This window comes from Chaetodon auriga, chromosome 11 (genome assembly GCF_051107435.1).
Source record: "Chaetodon auriga isolate fChaAug3 chromosome 11, fChaAug3.hap1, whole genome shotgun sequence".
Classification (NCBI taxonomy): Eukaryota; Metazoa; Chordata; class Actinopteri; order Chaetodontiformes; family Chaetodontidae; genus Chaetodon; species Chaetodon auriga.
This window is the reverse complement of record NC_135084.1, coordinates 11,498,533-11,512,066: the sequence shown is the minus strand read 5'-3', so window position 1 is coordinate 11,512,066 and position 13,534 is coordinate 11,498,533. Positions and strand designations below refer to the sequence as shown.

The 13,534-nt window shown below is 43.6% G+C and overlaps 1 protein-coding gene across 2 annotated transcripts; it reads right to left on the bottom strand.

The window, feature by feature from the left end:
* Nucleotides 1-745: 745 nt before the first annotated feature.
* On the bottom strand, nucleotides 746-12,844 carry ppp1r21 (protein phosphatase 1, regulatory subunit 21). 2 transcript variants are annotated; one of them, XM_076743230.1, is made up of 22 exons: nucleotides 12,164-12,844; nucleotides 10,915-10,983; nucleotides 10,578-10,724; nucleotides 10,281-10,382; nucleotides 10,021-10,185; nucleotides 9,846-9,904; nucleotides 9,438-9,532; nucleotides 9,137-9,189; nucleotides 8,362-8,511; nucleotides 8,108-8,209; nucleotides 7,922-8,010; nucleotides 7,633-7,769; nucleotides 7,383-7,475; nucleotides 6,702-6,829; nucleotides 5,922-6,071; nucleotides 5,573-5,665; nucleotides 4,471-4,725; nucleotides 4,023-4,058; nucleotides 3,764-3,880; nucleotides 2,993-3,091; nucleotides 2,778-2,906; nucleotides 746-2,137 (listed from the first exon to the last, which is right to left on the bottom strand). In XM_076743230.1, the coding sequence occupies exons 1-22, from the start codon at nucleotides 12,221-12,223 to the stop codon at nucleotides 2,108-2,110; spliced, it is 2,358 nt and encodes a 785-aa protein (XP_076599345.1). In that variant the 5' UTR covers nucleotides 12,224-12,844; the 3' UTR covers nucleotides 746-2,107. The 2 variants fall into 2 exon arrangements, with proteins under 2 accessions (XP_076599345.1, XP_076599346.1); XM_076743231.1 differs by having other exon boundaries at nucleotides 10,608-10,724.
* Between the last annotated feature and the right edge of the window lie 690 nt (nucleotides 12,845-13,534).

Here is a 13,534-nt window from a genome sequence, read left to right as displayed (position 1 = left end):
GAAGAACAAAAAAAAAATACACATACAGCTTATACTTTTCCACCTCTGTGCAAGTCTCCTGTATGTTAATTCTGCAACCACTGTTCCTCTGTGCTTCTTGGAAAAAAAAACAAAAAAAACAAGACAGGAAACCCACCCAATATTTGCTTTGTTAGAATGTCTATCTTTCACTATTCTTGGTCTAAAGCTCTTGAGCGTGCAAACAAGAGGTTATTACAACTTTGACCTGTGAAGTGGTGAACTAAGAGTACATGAAAGCATCATGAATTCATCTGAAATGACGTTTTCCCTTCCAAAACAAAATGACGGCATCAAACAGTAATCTTCCAGTTCTCATATGTCCAGTTAAATGGTGCTGCCTGCCTCATTTCCCAGTGGTTAGGGTGTGTTACAGCCTTTTTTCTTTTTCTTTTTTTTTTTGTTTTAATCATAGGCAATTTGAAATCCCAGTCTCCTCACACTCCCAGAAACACAGCATGAAAAGACAAGTCAAAGATCATTAATAACCAAGTGAATCTAAATCCATGAAGCATTTAAATGAACAAGCTTTTTATTTTGTTTCACATATTTTTATGTGCTTTTGAACAGGTTACATTGTGAGAGTACAAGTATTTGTTTTTTTTTTGTTTTTTTTTTATCAGTTTCGGGCGCGCTGGCAAATCTTTGAGGCCAAAGGTTTGCTGGCAGGTTTAGACTGACAAACAAGAGGTTTGAATGAACTGCTCTCCACGGCTGAGCCTCTTTATCATTTGCCTCATGTCAGTACAAGCCAAAGAGGTTCTATTTTACTGTAAACTTTAACCGCACTCAGTCGGGACTAATGAATCACGTTGTCTAAGCACCAGTTACAATATGGGCCAACCCCTTTATGAAACTTCCCAGAAATCAAACCTTATCGGAGACACACACAAAAAAAACTAGCTGCAGGTTCAATTTTCCACATGTTGTGGAAAATAAAGATTTGTAACCTCTGAATAAATGCCTTTTTTTTATATATATATATATATTTTTTAGAAATTCTACATTACACTTAGATCATGATTTCAAATGTGTGTATATTCACATGAACCCTTTTTGTCCACACATATAACTACATGAATTAAGAGACCGTTGTGCCACATCAGGCGTCTGAGTGCACATCCACACTTACTTTGGTGATAAAAATAACTACTGTTACAGAGTAACTTCACAGAGACAGACTGACACCGTTTTACGAGCTCCGACTTGTCCATCCCGTCCTTTTCGTCTAAGTAAACACAGCTAACCAGTGCTTCAAGGCAGCCTTCTTCTCTTCCTTCTCTCCACTCCCAGAGGGCTGAAGTTTTCCCAAAACGAGGAATGAATTCAAGTGTGTTGTTCGTTCAGGTTTTAAAGCCCTTCTTTACAGAACCTTGTGACATATGCATGTGTTATAAGGGGTATTTATGCTGCATGTGGACACTGAGGCCCTCGGAACCACTTGCACAAGTTATCTCAAATTTGATCTAAAAAAAAAAAAAAAAAATCTAAGTGTAAAACAATACTCACATGTTGTAAAGCCTGGTGCCACAGTCACACAATGAGACAACACCCTGCACACACAGAGCCATGCCAACATTTGCTCTGTTGGCCGGCTCTCACAGATAAGCAGTAAGAATACAAGGTTTCATTTTCTCTCGCACGATAAGCAGGAAAAATACGCACACTGATCAACAGGGTTTGGTCTTCAAGTCTTGACTTCAGCAATCACTGCCAACTGTTTATACTCCTCTGTCCCTTTTGGGGAAAAGCTGCTTCTCTCCCACCCTGCTTTGGCCAAAAAGGTCAAGCAGCAGCTTCCGGTACTGTTTCAGAAAGCGTTTTAAGCAAGTCATGTTATAACTGGTGCTGAGACAAGGAAAAGGGGGAAAAAAGGAGGCTTCTTCAGTCAAACATGGTCAAGCCTCCGTAACAGATCACTTGTATTTCCACTGCCTGTCAGGGGAATCTGAGGCCGATGTAGCCAGGCCTGTGGTTTGGTGACAGTGTTGGTGTTGGTACCGGATCGCTGCTGGGAGGCTCCGCAGACCAGATCTTCTCTCAAGGTGCCCTTTGTGCTGCCAAATGGAGCCAGAGTTATGAGGCAGCTCTAGCGTCCTTTGTTCTTTTTGGCATTTCCCTAAAAGAAACAGAAAACGTACAAGCTCAGCTCTGCAAAGAATTTAAATCAACTTGCATCCCAGATTGGCACAAAATGAAAATTACTGGGTTGTATTCAAGCTAAGTTGAGATAGCACAGATTTGTTTGGCATTCTAATTTCAAATCTTAAGACATGCTGAGGCTGGTCTCTGGCCTTCCAGAGAAAATCACCACCTTCAACTCACAAACGTGTTCCGTCCTGCGACTTCCCAACACGCAGCCACCTGTGTGCGTACACGCAGGAACATGCATGCTCAAAGCAGGCCTCTCTATCTCCGCGGCTTTAACTTAACGACCTTTTCAGATGGTTGCAGCAGGTGCTTTTCCCATCAGGCCCGGCTGCGACCACAGCACCGCCGACGACCTCCCAGTTCACCTCGTAACTGACAGAAACTTTACAGCGTCCCATTACACCACCAAGCCTGAACTGATCCTTCACACTCCCCGAAGCCGCTGGATTCTTACCACCCCTCTGTAGTGATGCAGCTTTTAGATTTATTTATGCAGAGACTGACAGGCTGTGACAGCTGAAAACAAAGCTGAGAGGGAAGCGAACATTTCAAAAGGCAAACATTTTGACAGCAACTTGATAAAAAGCACACAGATATCAGTGCTGTACCTTGCTGCCCAGTTTGAGCGTGTCGATTTCTTCTCTCTGCTTGCTCAAAGTCTCGTTCATACTACACAGGTGGTCGCTCATCATGCTGAGCTGGTCTTCATAGCTCCTCTTCGTCGTAGCCAGCTCATCCTGAACGAGAGATGCCACAGTTATAATGTCTTGTGATTTGAGACGCTACTGTCTGTACTCTGACAGGAAGCTCTTTGGTAGTTTACCTGCAAACGCGTGATGTTCTGATTAGCCAGTTTGACCTCCTCGCTCAGAGACTCCCGTGATTTTTCTGCGATGGCTAATCTCTTGGCCAAAGCTCGACACTAGAAAGGGAAAAAGGAAAGTAAACAACTGCGGCCCCCTGGTGGGTTTCATGCATGCCTAGCACTTTACAGATCTTTTTCAAAAGCTGCAATAAAGGGAGATATTCCTTTGAGTAATGGGTATATTTGAGAACAGCGGCAAAGGTAAATACACAGTTTGAAAAAGTGACAGTTTAATACCTGAGACACTGACTCAACATCAGGTGCATCCCTGTTGCTACGATACAAAATGACGATGATTGGCACACCAGTTAGTCACACTGTGACAGGATGTCACTTAAACAAATATCTCCATTCAGATCAAGCCTCAGCGTAATGCTAAAAATATAAAGTGTCACTTTCTCAATAAAAAAAGGCAACACTTGGTAATAATGGGACTCAAGAGCTATTTCCAAAGCACAAAGAGGAAAGAACAGAGAAACAAGGTTAACTTCTGGTTCAGCGTCTACACTCTCTGTTCTCAAGCAAATTAAAGAAGCAGACAAAAATAGTTGTGGAATGATTATAGGAAGGAACACAGGAGGGAACAGGGCAAGTGACTTCACTGCACTAAGAGTTTCCATATCTCTTCCCAGATGACAAGCAAAGTTAGAGAGGCTGCGTGCTGTGAAAAGGTCAGTTCTCTGCTATAAGAAGCAGTTACTGAGATAACCATTCTCATAAGAGCTTCACCTCAGAGTGAAAGTGCACAGCTTTGCTGTCTGAAATCTGGAGCTGGGTGGTGAGCTCTCCTACTCTGGTCATGTAGTGAGTCTTTATCAGCTGCTCTCTGGACTCCTCGTCTCCCACCTGCAAGCACAGACACAACATCCAGCTAGATAAGATGGTTTTTCTCCTTCAGGGAAGATATTATGATTTCAAACGCTTTTTATTTGCTTCTTTTGAACAGGAGCTCTTCCTTTAAATATGTTAAATATGTCGGACAACTCACGTGTTCAACCGTAGGTGTTGTGCACAACATGCCAACCTGTTGGCAGCAAGACAAAAGAGAGAAACGTGTTTGAAAACTTCCATCAAAGATCAGATGCTGTAAAAATCCACTTCAAGCACAGACAAGCCTCTGACACTGCTAGGACAAACTAACCACGCAAGAGATAAAAGCTAATACGCAAGTAGTGCAGAGACGAAATGCTCTGGATTGTGACTGCACTGTGAACTCTGCACCGACTTGCATAAACAACAGTATTCTTCTTTTCTGCCACATCAGCACATTGGAAGTCTGAGTTTTATTAAGCAAAAAACTTGCTTAGCGTGGGAGCTACAAGAAAAGAACGTTAATACTCCCTTTGTTGAAGCAAATCAGACACCAGTGCCATGGGCAGAAAACTTCCTCTGCAAGCGAAAACTAACAGGCTCAGCAGCCAATGGAGGGACTGTACCAGACTAGTGCACAGCGTTGTCTCTTTCCCTGCAGCTTTCTGCTCTTTCTCTGCCTCCTCATGGCTCTGTGCGAGTGTGCTGGCTGCAGCTGCTTGCGAGTTCGGACTTCCCCCTAGAGCTGCCGCGAGCTGCGCTTCCAGGTCCGCAATGCGCTGGTTCTCCTTTTCCAACCGCACCTTCCCCAGCTGGGCCTCCAGGAGCCAGTGCTCCTTCTCCTGCTCCAGCCGAGCGATCTTCTCCTGGCTCTGCTGTACCTGCAGGAGGCCAATGGGGAGAGGAGAGGAGCGGACAGTGAGCTTGTGGGAAGAGGGCTGAGCAAAGATGGGGGGAAGTGAAAGGGCAGCAGCATTTAGGAAGAAATGGGGAAGCTGTAACAAAGCAGTTTGCAATAAAACAATCTTTGGTTATTCTGAAATCACGTTTTTAATCTAATCGATGGAATTAAACACACAGAAACTTCCTGAAGTCTTTAAATTGCTCCTTCCGAATCCTGATGGCTCAATGGTAAAAGCCCAGTGAGTTTTCTGTTTATGTGTATGTTCTTGTAACAGTAAAATTGACGGAGAAGTGACAAATTTAAGCAGGTTGATCTGGTCCAAAGGCCACACTAACAAAAGAAAAGAGAAAGAAAACTGAGGACACACTGTGCTCACTGGCCAAGCTTTTCACACCCTGTCCCTAAAGTGCGACACTGCAGTTTATGTGTTGTATTATTCTAAGACTGAGATGTCTGCTCTTGTTAAATAATTCTTGAACTTTTATGACCAACTCTTCCACAGCCTCTGAGAATCCACTGATGCTGTTGTTCTGCTGTTTTCAGTTTTACCAGATTTTTTACTGTGACTCAAAGAACACAAAACCACAATAAACATGTGGAACCATTTTTGACGTTATCTCTGTGTTATTATACTCGTGTGTTTGGGGCAACCAAACCTGGCTGACTCACTCATGGTTACACTGTCCGCAGATCACGGAGTGCCTGCCTGTAGCTCTTGGCCAGATGTGACCTCTTTAAAAAACGATTAGCAAAATCTTGAGGTTACTCAACTCTAAACCAACAGAAACCGTTTGCAGAAAGAGTTTTTGTGTGGAGTGTCATACCTGCTGAGTGAGACCTTCTCTGCTCTCGGTCGAACTGGTGAGTATACGACGGTTGGACAGGGCTTCTCTGTATGGAACGGACTGTGGCCTGGGCTGAATGAACAAACAGGAGGACATACAGCAAAATGTATACAATATCTTGATTTGTATGGCACTATTCTTAACAAAGACCTTGTTTTTAAGAACAAGAAATTGAATCATAAAACAAAAGGGGAAATAAACACATAAAACAGCAAAAGTGGAGAGATAAAACCAGAGAAAACATATGAAATTTCCACTATAAAAGAATGTTGCAAAGGCTCAGGCACTGTTTGTCATGAACTGGAAGTAAGCAGCAGCCTTCTCTAACCTTTTTGACAGCATGCATATAGGCAGCTGCTTTCTTTTTGTTGGCAAGCATACTCTCGGCTTGCAAAGGGTTGAGGGTAGCTGTGCTGCCTCTTGGACTGTAGCCTGATGATGCGAAGAAGTCCAAGTTGTTGCTGAAGAAAGTGGCGATCTGGAAAAAAAAAACGCGACATGATGTCTCATATCATTCACACCAAAAAGACCATGCAGCCTCCTTAGCTAAAGAAATGCTAATTAATACCGACATTCCTCAACGCTGATGCTCAGCATTCTGTTTAGCCTCAAATTAACTGGTGTGTTTACAGCATAGGGATGATTACACCACCAAGTGTCCGGGATGATAAATGTCTCAGCATTTGAGCCTTCTGCCTGCAGAGATGATCACACTCAAAATGCAGCTTATTCCACGCATCGTGTGCCAGCGCGTTATTCAACGCCGCAGCCCACCGGACTGTGCCTCCCATCGGCAGACACATCTCAGCCAACGGTTCGCTTGATTCACAAAGGGGAATCATTCATCCCTTTGCTCTGACTGGGGAGCAGCTGTACAAACTGTGATTTGGACAGTATCTTTGAGCATTTAACCGCTGCCCACCTGAGTCCTGCTGATCTGTGCTATCACATTAGCGGTAAATTACCAACGTGATCCAGTTGCAGTGAAAACTCAATGCTACTCACAATGAAGCTTTAATGCTTTACAGATAGCAAATAACAAGTGCTGCTTGAACATACGCTATAGGAAATATAAAGCTGGCTGCTGCCTGCCCCCTGTTGGTCATACCTTGCCAGTGCTGCTGGTCAGAGAGCCCAAAGATCCAAGCAGGCACTCTGTTGTGGTACACAGCTTCTGGGTGACAGTGGGGAGCTCCTGCTCCAGGCTGGCCTTCTGGTTGTAGTGCTTTGACATCTCTGAAGACACAGAGAGGGAACACAACAGAGGGAGAGGCGTTTACAGCATCTATTGGCTTTGCGTCTTTAGCCCCAGCTAAATATGACATTAATCATCTTTAGAGATCAAAGGCAGCTGCTTGGTGACACTCCCTGACTGATTGGTTTTTAAATGATGTGTAGCAGATTTTCACAGTAATTATATATTTCAAAACTGCAGGTCTTTGAGTTTTGACCACAGTCACTGTCCCCACGAGAACCAACACAACACAGAAAGGCACTCGTTACGTAAACGCGTTTCCACTCAGTTAAATGCGGCAGCCATACAAAAGCGCCTCTTCTCTTCCAGACAGCACTAAATCAGACTTCCATCTGACGTCGCCCTGTGACAGACGCTATGCTGAAGCCTCTGGATATTTACTCTTCACAAACTAAGCTGGTGGGTATTGTCGTGAAAACAAAAGCCGGTCTGACTTTTATGAATGGCAGCAGCAGCCAGGTGGATACGTGAGGGAATCGTCCCGCTGCGTCACGCTGGTTGTGAATGAACAAAAAGGTTCACGTTGCTGCTCACCTTTAATGGCATCGTGAAGACTGTGTAGGCAGGCAGCCAGCTGGGTGAAGACCGCTGAGGTGCTGCTCTGTGGCATGGCATCCTGACGAACACCTGAGACACGGTGCATATGTTCGTAAAACAAGGACGTCGGATCACCCCACAGAACCCTTTCCTTCCATGAAAACAAGCGCCTTCGAAAGACATTTTAGGCCTCGCTCTAAAACAATTCGACCATATCAGCTCAGCTGTGACATATGACATAACTTACTGGGTAAGGCCAAAATGTTAATGTAGCTCTGCAGCTTCTCAAACACAGAAGTTACTCTCTTCATGTCACTCTGCAACTCCTGGTTTTTCACAGTAAGGGCAGCGGTACAAAGAGGTGCCTCGCACTCTTCTTCCAGGCTGAAAGGAGAAGATAGCCATCAATACAGTGCACTCCGCTCCATTTCTCTCTCTCACGCACACACACACACACACACACACACACACACACACACACACACACACACACACACACACACACACACACACACACACACACAGGCAGCACTGACCTTTTCAGCTGGTAGGGAAGAATCTTTTGCAGAAAGTGGGTGTATGAGGAGAAATTATCAGCAAAGCTCTTCAGCTTGACCACAGTCTCCTTCCATTCAAGAGAGGAAAAAAAAAAAACACAATAAGCGGCTGATTATCAGCAGGCATCATGAACATGCCCACACAATGTCCAAAAAAGCACTCACCAGCACTGTGACCGTGTCCTCCGTGATGCTTTGGTGTAAGTGCAGGAAGCTGTCCTCCAGGGGGCGCACATAGGCTGCATTCTCATGTAGATACTGAGAAAACTGGGTGGAGAGAGGTATTACCCCTTTAAGTTTGTACAATGAATGCCACACATCATATATGTAAAACCACTTCTACTCTGTTTTATAGTTCATGTTGTTGCACATGTGTAATAGAATAGGCAGTCTGCTTTTCTTTTGTGTGTATGCCTCACCTTCTGGTTCAGAGGAGAGATGGGCTCAATGGAGGAGTCCCGCGGATAGATGTGCACTCTCTGTTCTGTGTATGAGTGGAAGTTCAACAGAGCAGCCACAAGGTCCTGAATAAAGCTCAGCGCCTGACCTGCCAGGTCCCGGGCTTTAAGCTACAACCACAGAAAGAACACACAAACCACACACTCAACACTTTAGTCAAGTCTCAAAAAAGCTAAAAACCTCAGCTATATGAACTGATCTGTGATATATGGGATGTATGTCTGCCAAATGATTAACTGATTTTTCAGTCAATACAACATTAAGCTGTAACTATTTTGATAACTGATTTTTAAAGTCACTATTAAGCAAAAACAACAATTTTTCAGAAGTTTCAACTTCTAAATTGTGCAGATTTGCTTTGCTTCTTTGTCTTACATGACAATAAGATGCTTGTCTTTGGATTTTGGACTGTTAGCTGCAGCCCCATCTACCATTATATCTGAATTTGCTGAATTGTGTTTATTCCAGTAGGTAAGTAAGTAAGGATTTGAGAATAGATGAGCATTATTGTCAAAGTCCTTGTGTTGTATAATGTTAAAAATGACCACATGTAGGTTTAAGAAACTGCAAACTCTATCATAAAAACAAACAAAAAAAAGAGTAAATGTAATGATTTCTCTATAAAGACAACAGTAAAAAAGCTGTAATGCAAATGACACAAGTATTCCCTTTAGACCCATGAAAAGTATGCGCTCTATAAACCCTTTAAAAAACTGGTCTGGTTTTCTCGCTCACCTGGTGCCTTCGATTGTGTGGTGGCACATTTAGGCTGTTGTAGTCACTAAATTCTGCAGGGGGGAAGAAAAAGCTGTTAAACCAGAGCAGAACCTCAGTCCCTGCACTGAACCTTATTGACACAACAAATATAGCTTAAAAGCCTCTTGCCTCTTTGCGTGCAATATTAGTCTGGTGTAGCATTACACTATTTACTCCTGGGCAGAAAGATGTTATGGTACCAGTGACAGAGACATAAATGTTTTCAAACTGCTCTGTAGCAGATCGCCTTTGTCCACGTGGCTCAGAGCCAGATACTCACTGGTGTCATTGAAGGGCACTTTCTCCTGGATCACACTGCTGCTCTGTTTCACCTGTCTGTTCAGCTCTGACTGGCACCGCCTCAACTGCTGCTGACTGCAGACAGAGCCCACAGAAAGTTGACAGTTGAAATCATGCATTTCATTCGGTCAATTAACAACTGAAGCAGATAAAGTTTATGTCAACTAGTACTTTAGATACAAACTGTCTGCCTAAATGGAGTTACAGAATCATAATCCAGTGCTCTTGAATTAAGGATTTACCTGAATTCTGCCGTAACTGTACACAGTATGGATACATACTACCATCTAAATTAGTTATCTGTATATATAAATCACCATTTTGGCCTTTTGACACCACACTGATGGATTTAATTATTCTCAAACTGTGAATGAAAAGGAGGATGTACCACTCTTCTGTTCGCATTCTGCACTCTTTCGCTTCCCTCTCCAGCGTCTGTGCTTTCACCTATTGAAAAGAAAAATCACACATATTAACAAACCTTATCAAAACTGACATTTATATCACATACTCCATCCTGCTGCTGCTGCTGCTGCTGCTGCTGCTGCTGCTGCTATCCTCACCTCTAAACGTGCTTTGTCACTCTGCAGCCGCTCGATTGTGTCCATGTACTTGACTGTGAGTCCATCCACAACAGCCTGGTGCTGCTCGGAGTCTTTCTCCAGCTCCTGCAGTCGTGCCTTCAGCTCAGCCTCCTGCCTCCTGTGCTGCTCGTCTGCTTCGTAGAACTGAGAACACAGCAGAAAGCAGAGCTATGACCTGGCCTCCCCAGTACTGAATATAAAGAACAAAGAGAGATCAGTGTAAACACATGGCTGCTAACTTGGATATGAAGCCGCTCGTTTTCTTCGATCTTCTTCTGCAGGTCCTCATCAAAAACACTCTGAGTCTCCAGGCCATGCTGTGAGGGAGAGTCTCCCCTATTCTGGAGGAGGTTGAGGTAAAATAGGGGCTGTTAATCGTGATCTTTTGGCTCTACAAACATTACAAATCTTATAATCACTCAAACCTAAGGGGTCTGTTATCATATAAATTCACAGCTGTTACAAAATATACACAGTACATCCTGTTCCCTCTACCCAACTGTGCAGCCACTTCCTTGATCACCCCTCATGATCACCTTCCCCTTTTTGCCCTTGGCTTCACTAACAGCTAGCTCCTCTTGCAGCAGCTCCACTCTCTTGGCCAGCTGTTGGTTCCTGAAGCTGAGACTGTCCATCTCCTGCTCCTGCTTCCTCAGGCTCTGGTCCCTCTGCTTCAACTGCTCCTGATGAGGATAATGACAAACACGTGTCGGACATAACAATGCTCTACATGTCATGTGTTAGAAACTTGAATTGATACAATGTGAATTCCCAAGAGCATTATAGTTACGTAGCCTGTATCAGGCCTGAAATTGTAAATTGCAGCTGCATCTCTGATCAAAAAGATATTTCCTGTTTTGTACATTATTCTACCTTTAGGGAGACAGAGCTGGCCTGCTCATCCACAACTGCCTTCTTCAGCACCTGGTTCTGGGCACGGAGCTGTTAAAACACAAAGGAAAAGTTTGAGACATAAAACTGTAAACGCAACATAAAACACTATCAGAGGTCAGGATGGAGAGGCAAAGACGGTTTTCAAATAAAGAACAATGCAGAATGTACGCGATTCACATCAGCCTTTACGCAGAAAATTTCTGGCATATGCTTGTGTGTGGTTGCTCCTCTTTCATTCTATTCTGGATAACATGAGGGGTCAACGACATATGCAAAAACTCGATGCTCCACTGAATGGCTTGTGGCCTTGAAACACACAGATAATTAAGAACCACAGCAGTGTGTGTGACAGTTACATAGTCAGCACTTCCTCAGCAGGATATGGTGCTTGGCTAACGGGGCGATCAGAGCTGAACAGGAAACAGCACACACTCCCCGTGCAGTCAGCTGACACAGAAACAAAGGGCGCACACAGCTCACAAGAGAAAGCACAGACGCAGAAGCTTTACTGTCACTTATTGACAAATTGACCTTTAAAAATGCTGGCAACACATGAACACAGCATAATTTTTGACTGCTGAAGAATGGAGAAGCTCATTATTGTCAGTTATGCTGGTCTATCAAGATCCCATTATTACATGGCCAAACAACATTCAAGAAAAAAAACACACCATGATAATTGCAATCCTAAAACATCCTGGAACATCTGGTCTTGTGCATTATTAAAATATTAATATCAATTTACACTCCGCATTACTTATCCAACCTTCACGTCTGTTATAATGTACACAAGGAGCAGACACAACACGTGCCTGAATGACAAAATCTAAATCAGATGCACCACAAAACATACCCTCCAAATCAATACTCCTTGAACCTGCAGCACTCTACATCGACATAACTTTATGGAAGGCAGCATTAACAGCAGGTCTGATGTTTTAACTAACGTTAGGCTACATCAGTTGCAGTTCAGTGGGTCTCTTTGCACTAACAAGGGGTCTGCGTGGTCAGCTTCAACTATGGAATCCACTCCACTAAACTACATGTGTAAATATGTCACTGCTTACAGAGGCATGCTGAAACAGTATTAGATGGTAACGTTGGCTAACGCTAATGACACGTTGGGTACTGCTGTGGGTTACCCTACCCTTGTCAATAACTATGTAACGCTATGACAACTAACTTTACTTTATCCACACGAAGTGAGCGAACGTCGGCGGTGTATTACCTTGGAGTACTCCTGTGCCAGCTTGCTGTATTTTGTTTGCAGGTCTGTAACGTTAGCCATTGTCGTTGGAGACGTTATCCTGTCGCTACTAGTTGATGGTAAACGGTAAGTGTTATGCTAGCTAGCCCGGCTAGCTGATGGCTGCCCAGTTAGCTTGCCTGACACCGTTCCTCCCACTGCCAACTGCTTGAAATGTTGACGTTAGACACTGAGCTGTGACCTGGCTAACTCAGGTTAGCTAGCTCACTGTTGTTACTAACTACTTCAAGGCGGCTTGTTCTGTTATACGGTAACACTGACCTCGAACACATTTTGACAGAGGACCGTTAATGAGCACCGGACAAAGAACTGGTTGCTAGTCATCTGATTTACGCTAATTTCTAAAGCCGGATGTTATTCTGACTTGATGTTAGCACTATTAGCGGCGATAGCCTGGCTAGCTGGCTAACTAGCCAACTAGCTGTGTAGCATAACAAATCCCGACACCGAGTAACACATGTATCTTATGTTACGTGACAGCAGCAGCGTGACCCGCTGCGTCCGCAAATCGCATTAAAGAGTGGGCGCAGCTTATGCTAAGCTAGTAGAACAGACTTGTCAGTCCATTCATCCTGAGGAATACTTTCATTTTCTAACCCGCAAAATCCTCCTCTAATGAGATCCGACAAGAGACGCAAGCACAGAGGTCAGAGTTCAGAAATCAGAAGAAGTGGTGAGCTGGTGGAAACAGGGCGCCGTCTAGCGTTTGAAGGACTGGAAAAACTAAGATAGATAGATAGATAGATAGATAGATAGATAGATAGATAGATAGATGTGAGGAGCAAAACACAATCACACTGTTCACTTTGTGATGTTAAGCTGATAATATGCTATCCCCTAATATATACTGTGCAATATTGAACAAATTTTTTACATTTGTTTGTTCGAGTGATTGTAGGAAGGTCTGAATGTGATTAGTGTCACAGGAAACAGAGATGCTATGATCATAATATCTTTTCCTCTTCTTTTTGCTCAGCCAAATGCCATTTACAATTAAGTGCTGTGTGTCACTGATAAATGACTTACTGTTTGAGTGTGGCATGGGCCGCATTAACAAAAACAAGGTCAGAAATCACAAACGGGCTGCTGCGCTGTGAAGGATCGCCTCTGTGATTTCCCTTTAAAACGTGCATGACCTCGTTTAGACAAGAAGTGAAACGGCATGTCGTTAATGCAGCCATCACTGCTCAAATCCTACACGATTAATTTCAGCTAATCCATCATAATCTCCTCATATTTTCATAGCATTACCATTTCTTTAAAGAAACATAACTGTGGGCTTCTTATTCCATCAGCTGTTCGATGCTGTAACCCGCAAAATAATCACCAAAA